General features: G+C 37.1%; 4 protein-coding genes across 4 annotated transcripts in view; 2 read left to right on the top strand and 2 right to left on the bottom strand.

Moving 5' to 3' along the window:
* The first annotated feature begins 734 nt into the window (after window positions 1-734).
* LOC106065813 (prostatic spermine-binding protein-like) lies at window positions 735-1,354 on the top strand. The gene has a single exon (XM_013224715.2). The coding sequence runs from the start codon at window positions 813-815 to the stop codon at window positions 1,134-1,136; it is 324 nt and encodes a 107-aa protein (XP_013080169.2). The 5' UTR covers window positions 735-812; the 3' UTR covers window positions 1,137-1,354.
* A 6,365-nt stretch (window positions 1,355-7,719) lies between these two features.
* On the bottom strand, window positions 7,720-10,418 carry LOC106065810 (carboxylesterase 5A-like). Its single transcript, XM_056029626.1, is given in 3 exon segments — window positions 7,720-8,283; window positions 8,286-9,149; window positions 9,612-10,418. Coding segments are annotated over 3 exon segments (2,220 nt in total). The 3' UTR covers window positions 7,720-7,734.
* Window positions 10,419-12,116: 1,698 nt separating this feature from the next.
* On the top strand, window positions 12,117-14,303 carry LOC106065809 (DNA ligase 1-like). The gene is made up of 2 exons (XM_056029625.1): window positions 12,117-12,125; window positions 12,969-14,303. Exons 1-2 carry the CDS (start codon window positions 12,117-12,119, stop codon window positions 14,301-14,303), a joined length of 1,344 nt encoding a protein of 447 aa, XP_055885600.1.
* A 474-nt stretch (window positions 14,304-14,777) lies between these two features.
* The window catches only part of LOC106065808 (uncharacterized), a 26,315-nt gene continuing 25,503 nt past the window's right edge, over window positions 14,778-15,589 (bottom strand). Inside the window, exon 8 of the mRNA XM_056029624.1 lies at window positions 14,778-15,589. This exon is cut by the window's right edge and continues 862 nt beyond it. Coding sequence (XP_055885599.1) covers window positions 14,947-15,589 — 643 coding nt within the window. The 3' untranslated portion in view covers window positions 14,778-14,946.

Below are 15,589 nucleotides of genomic sequence, written 5' to 3'. Positions count from 1 at the left end.
CTTTGTAAAAACCATATCTATCAATAAAAAGGAAATAGAGATCCTCTCAATGGTATAAACAACCTCGAATACAAAAAAGTCACACGACCGACCAAACTTCATCTAAAATCTAAAGTCTGTGAGCTGAATAGAAGTCGTTGGAAGTCGCTGTGTATTTTGTGTTCAGTCTCGTGGCTTTATTCCTTACAGTCTATCTACTACTTCGTCTTACGTCTTCAAGAATAAACATGTGCAATAATAGGTTACCAACAAATGTACTTTTATTTTTTGTCGATTTGTTGCTTAATACATGATTTTCGTAACTGTATTCACACATGTCACGAAGAGTAGATATAAAGTAATTTAAAGTTTATATTTACTACACTCAATGTAGGATATACTGTTATTGTAAACATTGGGAAAAAATTGTTTAAAAATTCGGTAGTTTCTAAATGATAATAAACCTAGTTCATTGTTTAAACTAGATATATCATCCAATGGTCATTTAGGTCAACTTTTGTGTCCTAGAAAGTAGCAGATGACCACGTCGTAGAATGGCCACCACGAACCTGTCACTAAGACCCAAAGGAAAACCAAGTTCCTGTTTATAATATAGTCAAAAAAAACAAAACAACAGCCAATGTCTCTTAAATACAAAATGATCTGGCTGGTATGTATTTTAGGTTTTAAAAATTTGACAATGAAATTATGGTTTTAGAAACGTCATTTTCCTTTTCATTTATCCACAGGTCCAGTATAAACAAAAATGTCAAAAGTGTCTAGCAAGCAACAAACCCTATAAAATAGAGCCAATCAAATGTAGAACGTGTAGGATGACCAAAGAACAGTGCGGATGTCCGAGACCAGAACACAAAGATCCCAAATCTTTTCATAAGAAGGACTTGTGTGAGAGATGTTTGGCTGGAAATACTTGTACCTGGTCAAAGTACCGCGACATCGCCTCGATCGATGACGAAGAGGAGGACTTCTATGATAATGACCAGGATGATGACTACTATAATGGCTACGAAGAGGACAATAATTATTATGAAGAAGATTATAACGACGATGAAGATGACAGAAACTTTAACGACGATGAAGATGACAGAGCTTATGAAGCCTGGCTACAACAGTTTGAAGAAGACTTTGATATCTAATGTAGTGTTAAAAACTCACTGTGTGGTTCCTGGCCTTTGGCTGATTACTTTCTTGTTCGTGTAGTCTCCCTGTAGGCGTGTCTAAAGTAGTTCTAGAGCAGTTCTGTGAATGATGGTTCAGTTGTAGTTCTAGAGCAGTTCTGTGAATGATGGTTCAGTTGTAGTTCTAGAGCAGTTCTGTGAATGATGGTTCAGTTGTAGTTCTAGAGCAGTTCTGTGAATGATGGTTCAGTTGTAGTTCTAGAGCAGTTCTGTGAATGATGGTTCAGTTGTAGTTCTAGAGCAGTTCTGTGAATGATGGTTCAGTTGTAGTTCTACGACTTTTAGCAGGTTTTACTTCTTGTCACCTGAAGAAGCTGAACTTCTCTTGAGACTTTGAAACCAGCATCGATCTTATTAACGTTGTTTCTTCACACCTATTGCATTGTAAGGAAATTATCTTTAGAGAACAGCTTAGGCGCCAACTTGCCTTGGCCGACATTGTATGCGACTTCAGAACGAGACCGCTGAAGGTCACTTACAAAGATCGCTGGATACACATTTTAGACTTAAAGAAAATTCTCTGCCGAAGACAGACGCAGACGGCGAAAGGAAAATCTTAATCGACCAGCTGCAGACAATGGTTATGCTTGCCCTAGATGTGTCAAAATATGTAGGTCACAGCTGGGGCTGCGTAGCCACGAGAAATACTGCATTAATCTTCGGACTCGAAGACAACCTTATTATTATCTTTAGAGTTACTGTGAAACGTATGCATCAGAGAAAAGTGTATACAAGTGTCGCGTGGGTTTCAAGAGAAGTGGAAACTGGAAGTTTACTTACTGTGACAGGTGGGGAAATGTGACGTGGGTTTGGCACGTTTCATGTCTAGGGGATGATTATTTTTAAAACTATCACACCCCCACTTATCAGCATATGAATCGGGAGCAGACACGCAACGAGACAAAGCAACGAAAGATAGATACAAAAGTTAAAATAAAGAATATTTATTTACATAAATATACATATAAGGATAAAAGGGGGAGGGTTTGCATCTATCTCTAGTATATTCTATGTTTAATCATCACTCTTGCATCTAATAAGAGAGTATGTCACTTTGTCCTCTGACTTAGCTGGTTGTCCTGTTGATGTCGCAGCTGGCTGTGTCCTGGCTTGAGGTTCTGCAGCTGGAGGTGGCGCTCTAGCGGATAGAGGGACGCCGGTGATATAGTTCTTGTGGAGTCTCAATTCCCAAAATCTAATATCTGTAGTGGGCACAGTAGGGCGGGTGGCCGGCTACCGTGGGCACAAGGTTACTGCGGGCAGAGCTGATCTGCCGTGGGCAGCGTAGTTGACAGGATATGTCCAGTGAGTTGCAGAGGGTTGGCGTAGCTATGACGTCTCACACAGATCTGAATCCATAGGGACGTCGCACCTAATAGCTTGACAGGCGGGCTGTCGAATAGGCGGGCAATGCCGATAGCGCCAAGTGGTAGAGTTGAGTAGATCTCAGTAGGCAAATGCAGCGCTGAATAGCACTAAACACATAGGCAGTAGTTAAGTGGCGTCGAGTAGACACTGAACAGCAAATAGCAAATAAATAGGCAGACACCTGAGGGAGGCTGCGGATAAATAAAGACAAGTTAGGACATGTCTCTCATGCATCTTATTGATGCCCTCGACTGAGGTGCGTTCGTCAGATTGGTGAAATTGCTTTAGAGCACAATGAGGAGATGATGACAAATGGGATTTGGGAAAATAGATGGCAGATAGTAGCAATATAGAAATGTACATAAAAGGGGAAATAATAATATAAAAATGTACATAGAAGGGGAAATAATAATCTCAAATCAACACCACAGGTGGATGGAGAAAGAAAAGGGGGGGGGGTGAATTGGGAAGGGGTCAGCGACCCAGACAGTTTGTTTACATATGACCGTAGGCTGAGAACAATGGAGAGTGTGTCCGTTCAAGGGGCGCAACTCTCGTTAGAGTAAAATGACTACAGGGGAGACAATTCAATACAGGGAAGATAATTCATATCTCTTCTCTAGACGCAGTATCAGTGCGCTAGTAAAATTGTCAAGGCGGCCAACCGAGATAAAGGAGATAAAACAAGATATACGAATATATACATGGTTGCATCAACGATCAATTGAGCAACGTAGCATTAATAGATTAATGCAATACATAAATAAATACATAGGGCATGTTTATGTTTTCTACTTACGCCAGTGAGAAATACACAATGCACTAATTAAATATAAATGAACTAGGCAAAATACACATGATAAAATCCAATGGAAATATACACAGAGTAATTAAGATGGAACTTGTGATTAAGTTCGGCTTACCACCAGGTATTCCTCTAGGAGAGAGAATAAGTGATATAGTCCAGACTCGATAGCTCAGCTCGAATGAGAAATGAAAAAGGGTCTGGCTTGAGTTGGTTCACTTTATATAAGCCTGGAAAGCGCGGGCGGACACAGGAAATGTCCTAGGCTAAGAATTATCTTACACGTGGGTGAAGTAGCCTTTAGATGGGAGCGTCGAGAGGCGCTTTGACTCCTAGATCAAAGAGAGATGTAGGAGAAAGGGGGGGGGGAGGAGTGACTTGCATTCCACACAAGGCGGTGTCCACTGCGGCTGTCAGACATCCTGCCGATAAGATCAAAGACTGTGCGTATCTTTGCCCCGGTCAAGGGAAGATAAATCGAAAGACGTGGCCTAGCTATCTCCAATGTGGTCAACTAAGTCTAGCCTGGAGCGGAAAAGGTGTGGCGGGTGAATGACTTAGGGGTAGGATGGACAAATAATTAAAATAAAATAAATAAATAATGAAAAATAATAATTAATGCTGTGATAATTTGGAGTGACTCTGACAGCGAGTTTTTGACTTGTCACACTTACTGATTGGCATCTCAAAGATTCAAGTTTCTGCACAGAATGGTAAACATGTAAAGGAAGTAGATTCAAAATGACAAAATGTTTTTTTTTTATTCCCGCTAACAGAACTTGTGAGAATCTAGATCTACAAGAGTCGATCTTGTTGCAGTGTCCACAAATCGGTCCACGGGTTTATCTAAGTTGATAGATCTCAATCTTCGTGAAAGTCAAATATTGAGAATCTGTTAGTGCAATTAAGTAATAGTGTGTTTATGGTGTGTGTAATAGTGTGTGTTTATGGTGTGTGTGTGTGTGTTTCATTTTGACACGATTTCTATTTGAGGAATTAAACTGTTTTATGTTGTATGGGCCAATCTGTTCGTTCTTCAGCTAAACAAAAGGCGATACGGTGATTTATATTTGATAGATCAAACTGTCAACAAATACGGAAACATATTAATAAGTTGACTACATTATTACAACGAGTATAATATATATATATATATATATATATATATATATATATATATATATATGAATAGTAGGTATATATGCATGTTTGTAAACGTATGTATGCATGTGATTAGAGATGATATTGGCATAGTACGTAGACATCCTAGATTCCTCGAGAATATGAGATTTTTTACTCTGCATGTATTACACGAACACCTGTTTGTATTTGTTATTATTTCTATCTTTTCCCATTTTAGACCTTGCGATATATAGAACAGATACTATAAAGGTCATCTGTTTCTCTAGCCCATGGTTAACGATGGTGTCATGTGGCCAGCACAACGACCAACCGCCTTTACCTTTCCCCAACTAATGTCAGGTACCCATTAGAGTTGGCTGGATTCGTAGGCGCCCTAAAAAAATCCCGAAATAAGAAATCCAAGTCTTCACCAGGATTCAAACCCGGTTCGGAAGCCAAGTGCTGTACCCCTCAGCCACCGCGCCTCCATCTTATGACCATTGGTCTGGCACCAATTTCTCATTATATCTGCGCAACGAATATTTCAACGGTAATCTTTTTAATCATGAAAAATACTACTTTGATTAGAATTTGAATTGTTTAGTATTTCGTGAGCCTTACAAACTGGAAACATTCTGCTCATGTACAAATCTAAATCTAAGATCTCTCTGTGGCTTGTGTTTCATTTCTATGGAGACTCGTTCTCTGTTTAGTTGACTCGTTCTCTGTTTAGTTGACTCGTTCTCTGTTTAGTTGACTCGTTCTCTGTTTAGTTGACTCGTTCTCTGTTTAGTTGACTCGTTCTCTGTTTAGTTGACTCGTTCTCTGTTTAGTTGACTCATTGCAAGTTTGAAGCCACAAATATAGAGTCGAGATTCTAGCTACTTCTGGGGCATGCCAAAGACATTCTGCAATTAAACTCTGTACATAAACATAAAAAATACTTTACAAATAAAACAAAACTTATATTAAACGTACTTGTATTAATTAGTTTGGATGAGTCATGTAATTAAATGTGTCATAGATCTAGACTAACAATAATAAATGCTTTATACAAATAATAAAGCAGTGGGCACAACCTGAATTCGAACTCATGGCTCAAGCCTTGTCAGTATTCTCAAGCCAACACGGTAGATACTCTGCTAGTGGAGAGGCAATGAACATGGAAGAATGTACAGTTCTCTTTTGTTTCTCTAGTCTCGTCCTAGTTTTCATGTTGCGTTCATAAAGACACAGACTACGATGTATAAAGGGGACTAATTCAGCTATATACTACCACTTCAGTCAAGTACAAATTCTTTCCCTTGTTTGAGATACCAAACAAAAAAAATGATTACCAATAATTAATTAACTAATTGGTTACTTTTTTTAAAAAATTATTATTGATTCTTGTGTTTTCAGGTATAAGAAATAATTTTGAGAAATTTCATCTTGATCCGAGATTGGGTGTGAGAGAAATACCACAAACTTTGTAAAAAGTACCAGATACTTTTTTAAAAACAAGCCTATGATGTTTGGAGTTACAAATTACATCTAGGTCTGAATTAATACAAGTAAGTATAGTGTCTCACGGGATAGTATTTTTATTGTCAAAGATTACTTAGGCCAAGTTTCAAATGATCATGAACTTGTCACTAAATTCTGTAAATCACTCAAACCTTTCCTTGCATTCACAAGAGGCTGTTAAAGTCGGAGATTACAAGCTCATTCTCAGACCCAAACAAGTCACATTTAGAGAGTAGTGATCAAGTCACATTTAGAGAGTAGTGATCAAGTCACATTTAGAGAGTAGTGATCAAGTCACATTTAGAGAGTAGTGATCAAGTCACATTTAGAGAGTAGTGATCAAGTCACATTTAGAGAGTAGTGATCAAGTCACATTTAGAGAGTAGTGATCAAGTGTATTATCAATAACGCTGGTATCATTGCTGTCATTTAAGCATTCAAAGCTCTGTGTATAAGCTAAGCATGAATATAAGCTGTATGCCAACGTTTCTGAATAAGTTGTGTATCATCTTCATTATATAAGCTGTGTGCCAACTTTTGTGTATAAGTTATATGCCAACTTTTGTGTATAAATTGGGTGTAAACTTTTATGTATAAGTTGTATGCCAACTTTTGTGTATAAGTTGTGTGTCAACTTTTATGTATAAGTTGTGTGTCAACTTTTATGTATAAGCTGTGTGTCAACTTTTATGTATAAGCTGTGTGTCAACTTTTGTGTATAAGCTGTGTGTCAACTTTTATGTATAAGCTGTGTGTCAACTTTTGTGTATAAGCTGTGTGTCAACTTTTATGTATAAGCTGTTCTCTGACTCTTTTGTTAAAGCTGTGTGTCAACTTTTATGTATAAGTTGGGTGTCAACTGTGTATACAAAATGTGTGAACTCTTTAGGTCAACATGTTGTAAAAGCTAATAGATTCTCACAGTGCTTTTGTAAGTAGGCATATTTAAACAGAAGTAGATAAAAGCCTTTTTCTTCTTCATTTAACTTGATAAAATAAATATGATATTTAATTAACTTACAATCAGATATGTCCGCTTCAAACACATTACTAGACTCTTTATGAAATCTTCTAGGTTTAGGATAAATAAAACAAGTGCAATATAAAAAATCTTTAAAAAAAAACAACAACTAAATTTATATAAAGGGGACGAACTCCTTCCTTAAAACTATATCTACCAATAATTTACAAGTTATTTCTCTTATTCGATATCAAACAAAATAATTACCAATAATTAATTGAATAATTGAGTATCTTTGTTTATTGATTCATGTTTTGTTTGGCACAAAATATAAATGTTTAGAGTGTCACCGTGCTCCGAGAATGCATATGGTAGAAATAGCGTTAACAATTATTGAAGGGGACTAAACCCAACATGTTTAGCCATATCTGTGAATACTGAGGTATTAGTTTTCCTTGTCGCTATTAAACAAAATAATGAATTACCATTAATTAACTGTCTTATTAATAACTTTTTAAAAAGTTAATTTATGTCTTGTCTATAACAACGAATAGTTGTGCGAAGTTTCAGCTTAAACTGAGAATGGGTCTAAGGGCATTACGTGTACATACTTGTGACTATACAGACAGACAGAGTCAGCTGATATGAACTTTGAAAAAAAGAAAGAAAACTAAAATGATATTGAAAAGAAACAATTAAAAAACAAGTAGTAGATGGTAATTGATTTATTTAAGAATTCAATAAAACTCATAAGTAGAAGGCAATTTCTCGTCCTCTATACAAAGTCATATGTGCTAACCTATTACAATGTTCACATTATTTTCATTTTCCAAATAGGAAATCAATTTTTCATAGATGTTCAGACCTTCCCGTCTGCCTGGTGACGTCACGGTGGACACTTTATTGATCTTAAGCAAACGAGGATTAGTTCTGACATAAGCGGGCCACTTGGTAGCGCCTGTCGGTAGTGTAGACGTTGGGTCGCCAGTCTTGGCGAAGTTGGCCCACAGGGTCATCATCTGTTCGGACACGAGCAGATCATCCTGCGTGGGAGGTATCGGGCTGAGCCACAAAGGAAACTGAAATTCTAGAAGAATGAACGGCACTTCATCTGCATGTTCAGCAGTGGCCCAGCTGGGCAGGCTACTAATACTCTTTCTGTAGTTAAATTCATAGAGATAGTGCTGAATGTTGCTGACAACGCCAACAACTTTATCCAGCTCGATGAGCATTGGGGACGTGTAGTACAAATCAGTCACTGCTTCTGAAGATTTTTCGAGAATCCTATTTGGATCGCTAATGTTTCCAAGATAGGCGTTTTCATACTGCCTTATAAAGGAGTCCTTGTTTAGGATGTTAAAGTGGGCAAGTTTTTCGTTGAGGAAAGCTTTAAATTCTTGTCCCCCGAGGTAAAGTTTTGCTTCAACGCCCCTGCTTCATTGGAATTGTAACCACGTAGAGTCTGCACGCTGTTGATGTGGCCGTAGTTCATCAACACTCTTGGCAGTTCCTCGAACACATTTCTGACAACGGGAAGCAAAATGGCGTTGACTTTGGCTTCCGTTTGTACATACACACTGGCATCGAGTAATTTTTCTGCGTCACTGTTCTGAAGACAGGTTAGAAGTTCACTTGCATACTTCGAGGAACAGTTTAATTTTTCTCCAATCCTTTGAACGATCAGTTCTGGTCTTAAGCTGGTACTGGGATAAATGACACACCAAGGTGCCAGAGATGACCCGCTTTCCATGATGGCTCTATGGAAAAGGCCACTGAATCTTTCAGACACTGTCAGTAGAGACACACTACAAGCTCCAGCGCTTTCTCCGAAAATAGTAACTTGTTTTTTGTCTCCGCCAAATTTGTCGATATTGTCTTTGACCCATTTAAGGGCAAAAATTTGGTCGAGCAATCCGTAATTGCCAGGAATGTCTTCACTTTCTGTGCTCAGAAACCCGAAAGCATCCAGTCTGTAATTTATTGATACGACAACCACTCCTTTCTTGGCTAAGGATTTCCCATCGAAAGCAGCAGCATATCCGACCAAAAAACCACCTCCGTGGATCCACACCATGACAGGTAATGACGTATCATTCGTCAGGATTCCAGGTGCGTAGACATTTAGACAAAGGCAATCTTCGCTCGTGTTTAGCTTTATTCCAATTTTCTCCAGTCCAAAGCGCGTCGCCTCTGCATGCAGTCTCTTGGTCTGTCAAGTGTGTCTCTAATGCCATCCCACTTATCTGGTGATTCAGGGGGCTTAAATCGCAAGTTGCCTGATCAAACGAAGACAAAATATATGAGGTTAGTTTAAGCAGGGGCTACTTACTTTTAGAGAACAAGGCTTCAAACTCTCTTGTAAACTTAAATCATAAGCAGACAACAAGGCATTTTGCTATTTTTGCATATTTCAAATCATTCTCTGAGAACAAGTCTTTCTATTACGTCACACCACTTACATCACTGACCTGCATCAGAAGACTAGAACATTTCTTTTCAATGATTTCTATTCTCTTGCATACTGACGATAATTTACAATAGACTGTGCTTTATATTGTCTTGCATACTGACGATAGTTTACAATAGACTGTGCTTTATATTCTCTTGCATACTAACGATAGTTTATAATAGACTGTGCTTTATATTGTCTTGCATACTGACGATAGTTTACAGTAGACTGTGCTTTATATTCTCTTGCATACTGACGATAGTTTACAATAGACTGTGCTTTATATTGTCTTGCATACTGACGATAGTTTACAATAGACTGTGCTTTATATTGTCTTGCATACTGACGATAGTTTACAATAGACTGTGCTTTATATTGTCTTGCATACTGACGATAGTTTACAATAGACTGTGCTTTATATTGTCTTGCATACTGACGATAGTTTACAATAGACTGTGCTTTATATTGTCTTGCATACTGACGATAGTTTACAATAGACTGTGCTTTATATTGTCTTGCATACTGACGATAGTTTATAATAGACTGTGCTTTATATTCTCTTGCATACTGACGATAGTTTACAATAGGCTGTGCTTTATATTCTCTTGCATACTGACGATAGTTTATAATAGACTGTGCTTTATATTCTCTTGCATACTGACGATAGTTTATAATAGACTGTGCTTTATATTCTCTTGCATACTGACGATAGTTTACAATAGACTGTGCTTTATATTCTCTTGCATACTGACGATAGTTTACAATAGACTGTGCTTTATATTCTCTTGCATACTGACGATAGTTTACAATAGACTGTGCTTTATATTGTCTTGCATACTGACGATAGTTTATAATAGACTGTGCTTTATATTCTCTTGCATACTGACGATAGTTTACAATAGACTGTGCTTTATATTCTCTTGCATACTGACGATAGTTTACAATAGACTGTGCTTTATATTCTCTTGCATACTGACGATAGTTTACAATAGACTGTGCTTTATATTCTCTTGCATACGTTGAAATCATAAATGGGATACATATATCTTTATTGTATTATTAGTGTTTTGTATTCGGGTGTTGACTAGTAGCACTGGTAGATAACTAAACCGTTGTTGCGTAATAAACATTAACTAATAAAACTTCAAATAACTTAACTTCCTTTTGTGAATAAAACTAAATAGAACTTTATTTACATTATAACAAAAAACAACTTGTGATAAATGAAATAAATGTAGTACACTTGAGAAATTAATTTTTTTTTTTTTACAAATAGTAACTCACTACAATAACACAACCTTTCCGTTCTCACGTCCTGGAGTAATCTTCCCTGACTAAGACCAAGTGACGACAATGCCACTTAATTTGCATCATTCACAAGCAATTGCTAACCTCGTCCCATCATCCCCATTGAAACCCACACATACACCCAGTCTCTAACATAGGGACATTGTTACAGATTGGAGGATGCACTTGAAATCACGTGTAATAGTTACCCCAAGTCATGGGTACAGGAGTTGACTCAAGGTATTCTAGCAGTACTCCACCGTTGATCACCGGTCTCCTCCTTTGTCCCTCTAAGTAGCGACGCTTAAATACTTGGCTTACTTTGTACTGTTTCCTTCCTTAGAGATGGACTGAAGATACTCTGTTGGTGTGCGTGTGTGTGTGTGCCATGTCTCAGGATTCCTTCTCTCCACCACTCCCATTCAGGGCTCCTGCTAGGCATGCTGGGAACTTCATATAAGTTGAACACCACAACGAGAATGAGGTTCCCCACAATACTTTCATACATTTCGCTCTTCTCCCTTTCCCAGAAGCTGTCCAGTGGAATGCCAACGAGACTGAAGATTAGAATCTTCCTTCCTGATACTGTTTCTACTATTATGGCATATAGAGCGTTTTTTTTTTCTGTTGTTTTTCCTTTTTCGTTTCCAGCAGCTGACAATTCATTGACAGGATATTCTGCTGATACCTGATGACATTGTCTCAAACCCCGGGGACTAAATTACTTTTTGATTCAAATTAACGTATTTCTAGGGTTAAATAAAAAAAATCGTGAGACATTTTTTTTCTTGCAGAAGAACAATTTATTAAAACTATTTTTAACTACTTAATTGATCGTATCAATTAGATCGAAATGTCTATAAAATATTGTGTCCATTAAGTCAATTTTATCCAAAGATGTGCAATACACGTTTTACTATTCGACCTTGTTGGTTTTGTTTTTAAAGGGAATTTAGTATAGAAAATTTAGAAAGAGATAGGCTTTCAAAAGTTGGCTCCCTTTTCAGACTATGATTATTATCGCCATTAGAGAGGCATTTCAATCATTTCAGGCACGACAAAAAGTGCACTGTTTTCAAAAATAGCGGTGCTAAGTTTGACGAGGTGAATGTTCTATGTCTTTTGTTGACATGTTTCGTATGTTCGTTCACAAGTATTAATATTTCCTAAACAAAACATTTCTTGGGACGCCAGGAGATGACGGCGGGCAGGATTCGACTCGGGGCCATTGGTACAACAGTCTAAAGGCAGTTCTACAGCACTACTCATTAGAAACTGTGATCAACATTTTCTAGAGTCTGTACACCGGATACTCCGGAATCTCAAAAGTTTGGATCAGAGTCTCTCGCTCTGTGGGTCTGACAGTAAACAATGGAAATAGGCTCGACGAAAAACGTAACAAAGAAAAACAAACAAACAAACAAAAACCCTATTGCCAAGATGGAGACTGTAAAGTGTTGGTTTACACATGATGGAGATCTCCTTCTTGAGAGAGTTTTGAAAGCCTACTTTGAATATTTCCTTCTTCCAAAGACCTATGTCTTGATTAGATTCAAAGTTGTATTTAGACAAACCTAATTACCTTTATATGGATTAGAATAAAATAAACTCACCTGTTGGCGCCTTGGCGTAGGGTATCCCCATAAACACGTTCACTTGGTCAGCCCCTTGGCCTTCAATACGCCCTCTGACCACACCATGTAGTGTGGACGAAAGAACTGTTCACCATTAGTCAAGGTCGTAGGGGAGACAACCAGGGCTAAACAAAGACAACCTTTATTTGGTGCATTCTGTATGTAAGGTCAGGATGGTGTCATGAACAAAACAAAACACCGCTTGATTAAACCTTATAGTTCGGACATACGTTAGGAAACAAAATGACTACATTTCCATGCTTGAACTATGACCTCCATTTGTATAGATCAAAACAAAATTCCCAAAATCCATTTTCTCCTAATCTTTTTTTACCATTCTTTGGCCTATTTATTAATAAGTATTGTTTGAAATTTAGCAAGAGGAATAAATAAGTTTACTACGGACAGAGTGAAAGTTGGACAGACTTGACTAATCATTCGTGAGCAGTATAACGCCCAAAAGTCAAAGCAATTTCAATTAATAAACACATTTCAATACATTTTAATTCACTGAGTTAAGGGTCCCTGTATTTTTGTTTGTTTGCCGGGACGCTAGGACAAGACCAAACCTTTGACGTGATAACGAACTATTGGTCTCTACTGACCCCAGGCTGCAGGTCAGTGTTCAGGCCCTCCATGACGATTGCTCTCGGTTTAGAAGGTGAAGGGTGGGGGGAAGTACTCTAAGAGCTCTACGGTCAGAAATAAAGAAATCAGAGATAAAGAAATCAGAGATAAAGAAATCAGAGATAAAGAAATCAGAGATAAAGAAATCAGAGATAAAGAAATCAGAGATAAAGAAGTCAGAGATAAAGAAATCAGAGATAAAGAAATCAGAGATAAAGAAATCAGAGATAAAGAAATCAGAGATAAAGAAATCAGAGATAAAGAAATCAGAGATAAAGAAGTCAGAGATAAAGAAGTCAGAGATAAAGAAATCAGAGATAAAGAAATCAGAGATAAAGAAATCAGAGATAAAGAAGTCAGTGATAAAGAAGTCAGAGATAAAGAAATCAGAGATAAAGAAGTCAGAGATAAAGAAATCAGAGATAAAGAAGTCAGAGATAAAGAAATCAGAGATAAAGAAGTCAGAGATAAAGAAATCAGAGATAAAGAAATCAGAGATAAAGAAGTCAGAGATAAAGAAATCAGAGATAAAAAAGTCAGAGATAAAGAAATCAGAGATAAAGAAGTCAGAGATAAAGAAATCAGAGATAAAGAAATCAGAGATAAAGAAGTCAGAGATAAAGAAGTCAGTGATAAAGAAGTCATAGATAAAGAAATCAGAGATAAAGAAGTCAGAGATAAAGAAATCAGAGATAAAGAAATCAGAGATAAAGAAGTCAGAGATAAAGAAGTCAGTGATAAAGAAGTCAGAGATAAAGAAATCAGAGATAAAGAAGTCAGAGATAAAGAAATCAGAGATAAAGAAATCAGAGATAAAGAAGTCAGTGATAAAGAAGTCAGAGATAAAGAAATCAGAGATAAAGAAGTCAGAGATAAAGAAATCAGAGATAAAGAAGTCAGAGATAAAGAAATCAGAGATAAAGAAGTCAGAGATAAAGAAATCAGAGATAAAGAAATCAGAGATAAAGAAGTCAGAGATAAAGAAATCAGAGATAAAAAAGTCAGAGATAAAGAAATCAGAGATAAAGAAGTCAGAGATAAAGAAATCAGAGATAAAGAAATCAGAGATAAAGAAGTCAGAGATAAAGAAGTCAGTGATAAAGAAGTCATAGATAAAGAAGTCAGTGATAAAGAAGTCATAGATAAAGAAGTCAGAGATAAAGAAATCAGAGATAAAGAAATCAGAGATAAAGAAATCAGAGATAAAGAAGTCAGAGATAAAGAAGTCAGAGATAAAGAAGTCAGAGAAAAAGAAATCAGAGATAAAGAAGTCAGAGATAAAGAAGTCAGAGATAAAGAAGACATTGTGAATGTGTTTCGTTATGTTAGTTCACCATTTCAGACATGGAAGCCAATGTATCAATAACAAACGTTGTTGGCTGACAGTGTACAATCCAATCCCTCAATCCCCATCCCAAAGTAACGTGTACTATTGTGTACCTGACTTGATCTTTCAATTTGATCTTCTTGAGGTTGTTTAGTTGATCTAGTTGTAAAGCTCTACCAGTCTACCTCTTTTCATTTGGTCACGTGTTTCTATAAGTTCCATTATTTCGCCAACACATTTCATCATATTATCGTTTGTCTTATTTTTCTTACCATTTAATTGCTTACAGAACATTGATTGGATCTTAACAAGCTTTACTAAAGATCAGATAACTGTAATGAACTTTAAGTGCTGAAATATTCAGTAGACAACTCTTTGCAGTTCTAACAATGGATCAATTGTGCCATCATGAAGTGTGTGCACTTTGGTATACAAGATGGACTTTCTTACTGTCCACCTCACTTGTAAAACATTATGTAGACTTAGTTGGAAATGATAACAAACTGTAATGTATATTGTTGGTTTACTGTTATATTAAATAATACTAAACAGAAATATGAAAAAAGTCTACATTTCTAAACGAAGACTGTATTAAAAATTCTCTACTTATTATAAAAAAAATTATTTGATGAAACAGATAAGAACCAAAATTTCATACATTCTCTACTGATAACTTTATGCTCTAGCCCACCACCACTTGACTTCCTTTGGTGGAAATATCAGTCACAAAGTCTGCGTAATAACCTACGGCTATTGTTCTTCCAGCGGGGACAACTTTTGATTCTTTACCAATTTTGAGGAGCTCTGTGTTCGAATTAGTGTACCCAGGCCAAGACGTTGTTCCAGTGGGCAGTGTGGAGAGTGGGTTCCCGGTTTTGGCGAAATTGGTCCACATCGTTATAATTTGATCTGAAACCCCGAGGTCATCTGACGTGGGCTGAGATGTACTTAGCCACAAGGGGAAATTAAAAGAACGAAACACGAACGGAAGTTCATCGGTATGAGCCGAGGTCGCCCATGGGGGTAAAGTACTCAAGCTCTGCCTGTAGTTGAATTCATAAAGGAATTGTTTCTTGTCCTGAATGGCGCCACTAGCCAGCTGAGTTTCATACAACGCAGGAAGCACGAATTTAAAGTCGGACGACGCTTCTGATGATTTTTGTAGGATCTGGATCGGATCGGAAATGTTGCTTAAATAAAAGGCTTCGAAACGGTTTATGACGTCATCCGTTGAACTTAAATCAAATGGATACAAGTCGTCTGCAATGAATTTCCGGAATTCCTGTCTAGTTGCACCGGAAGTGAAATTAGGTTTCATGGCACCT

This window comes from Biomphalaria glabrata, chromosome 5 (assembly GCF_947242115.1).
Source record: "Biomphalaria glabrata chromosome 5, xgBioGlab47.1, whole genome shotgun sequence".
In the NCBI taxonomy this organism is placed as follows: domain Eukaryota; kingdom Metazoa; phylum Mollusca; class Gastropoda; family Planorbidae; genus Biomphalaria; species Biomphalaria glabrata.
Note: the sequence above shows the minus strand (reverse complement) of the source record. Positions and strands in the feature narration are given on the sequence as shown.

What these genes read in the sequence shown, in the direction of transcription:
- LOC106065813 (XM_013224715.2), top strand. Translation starts at nt 813, where the DNA reads ATGACCAAAGAACAGTGCGGATGTCCGAGACCAGAACACAAAGATCCC.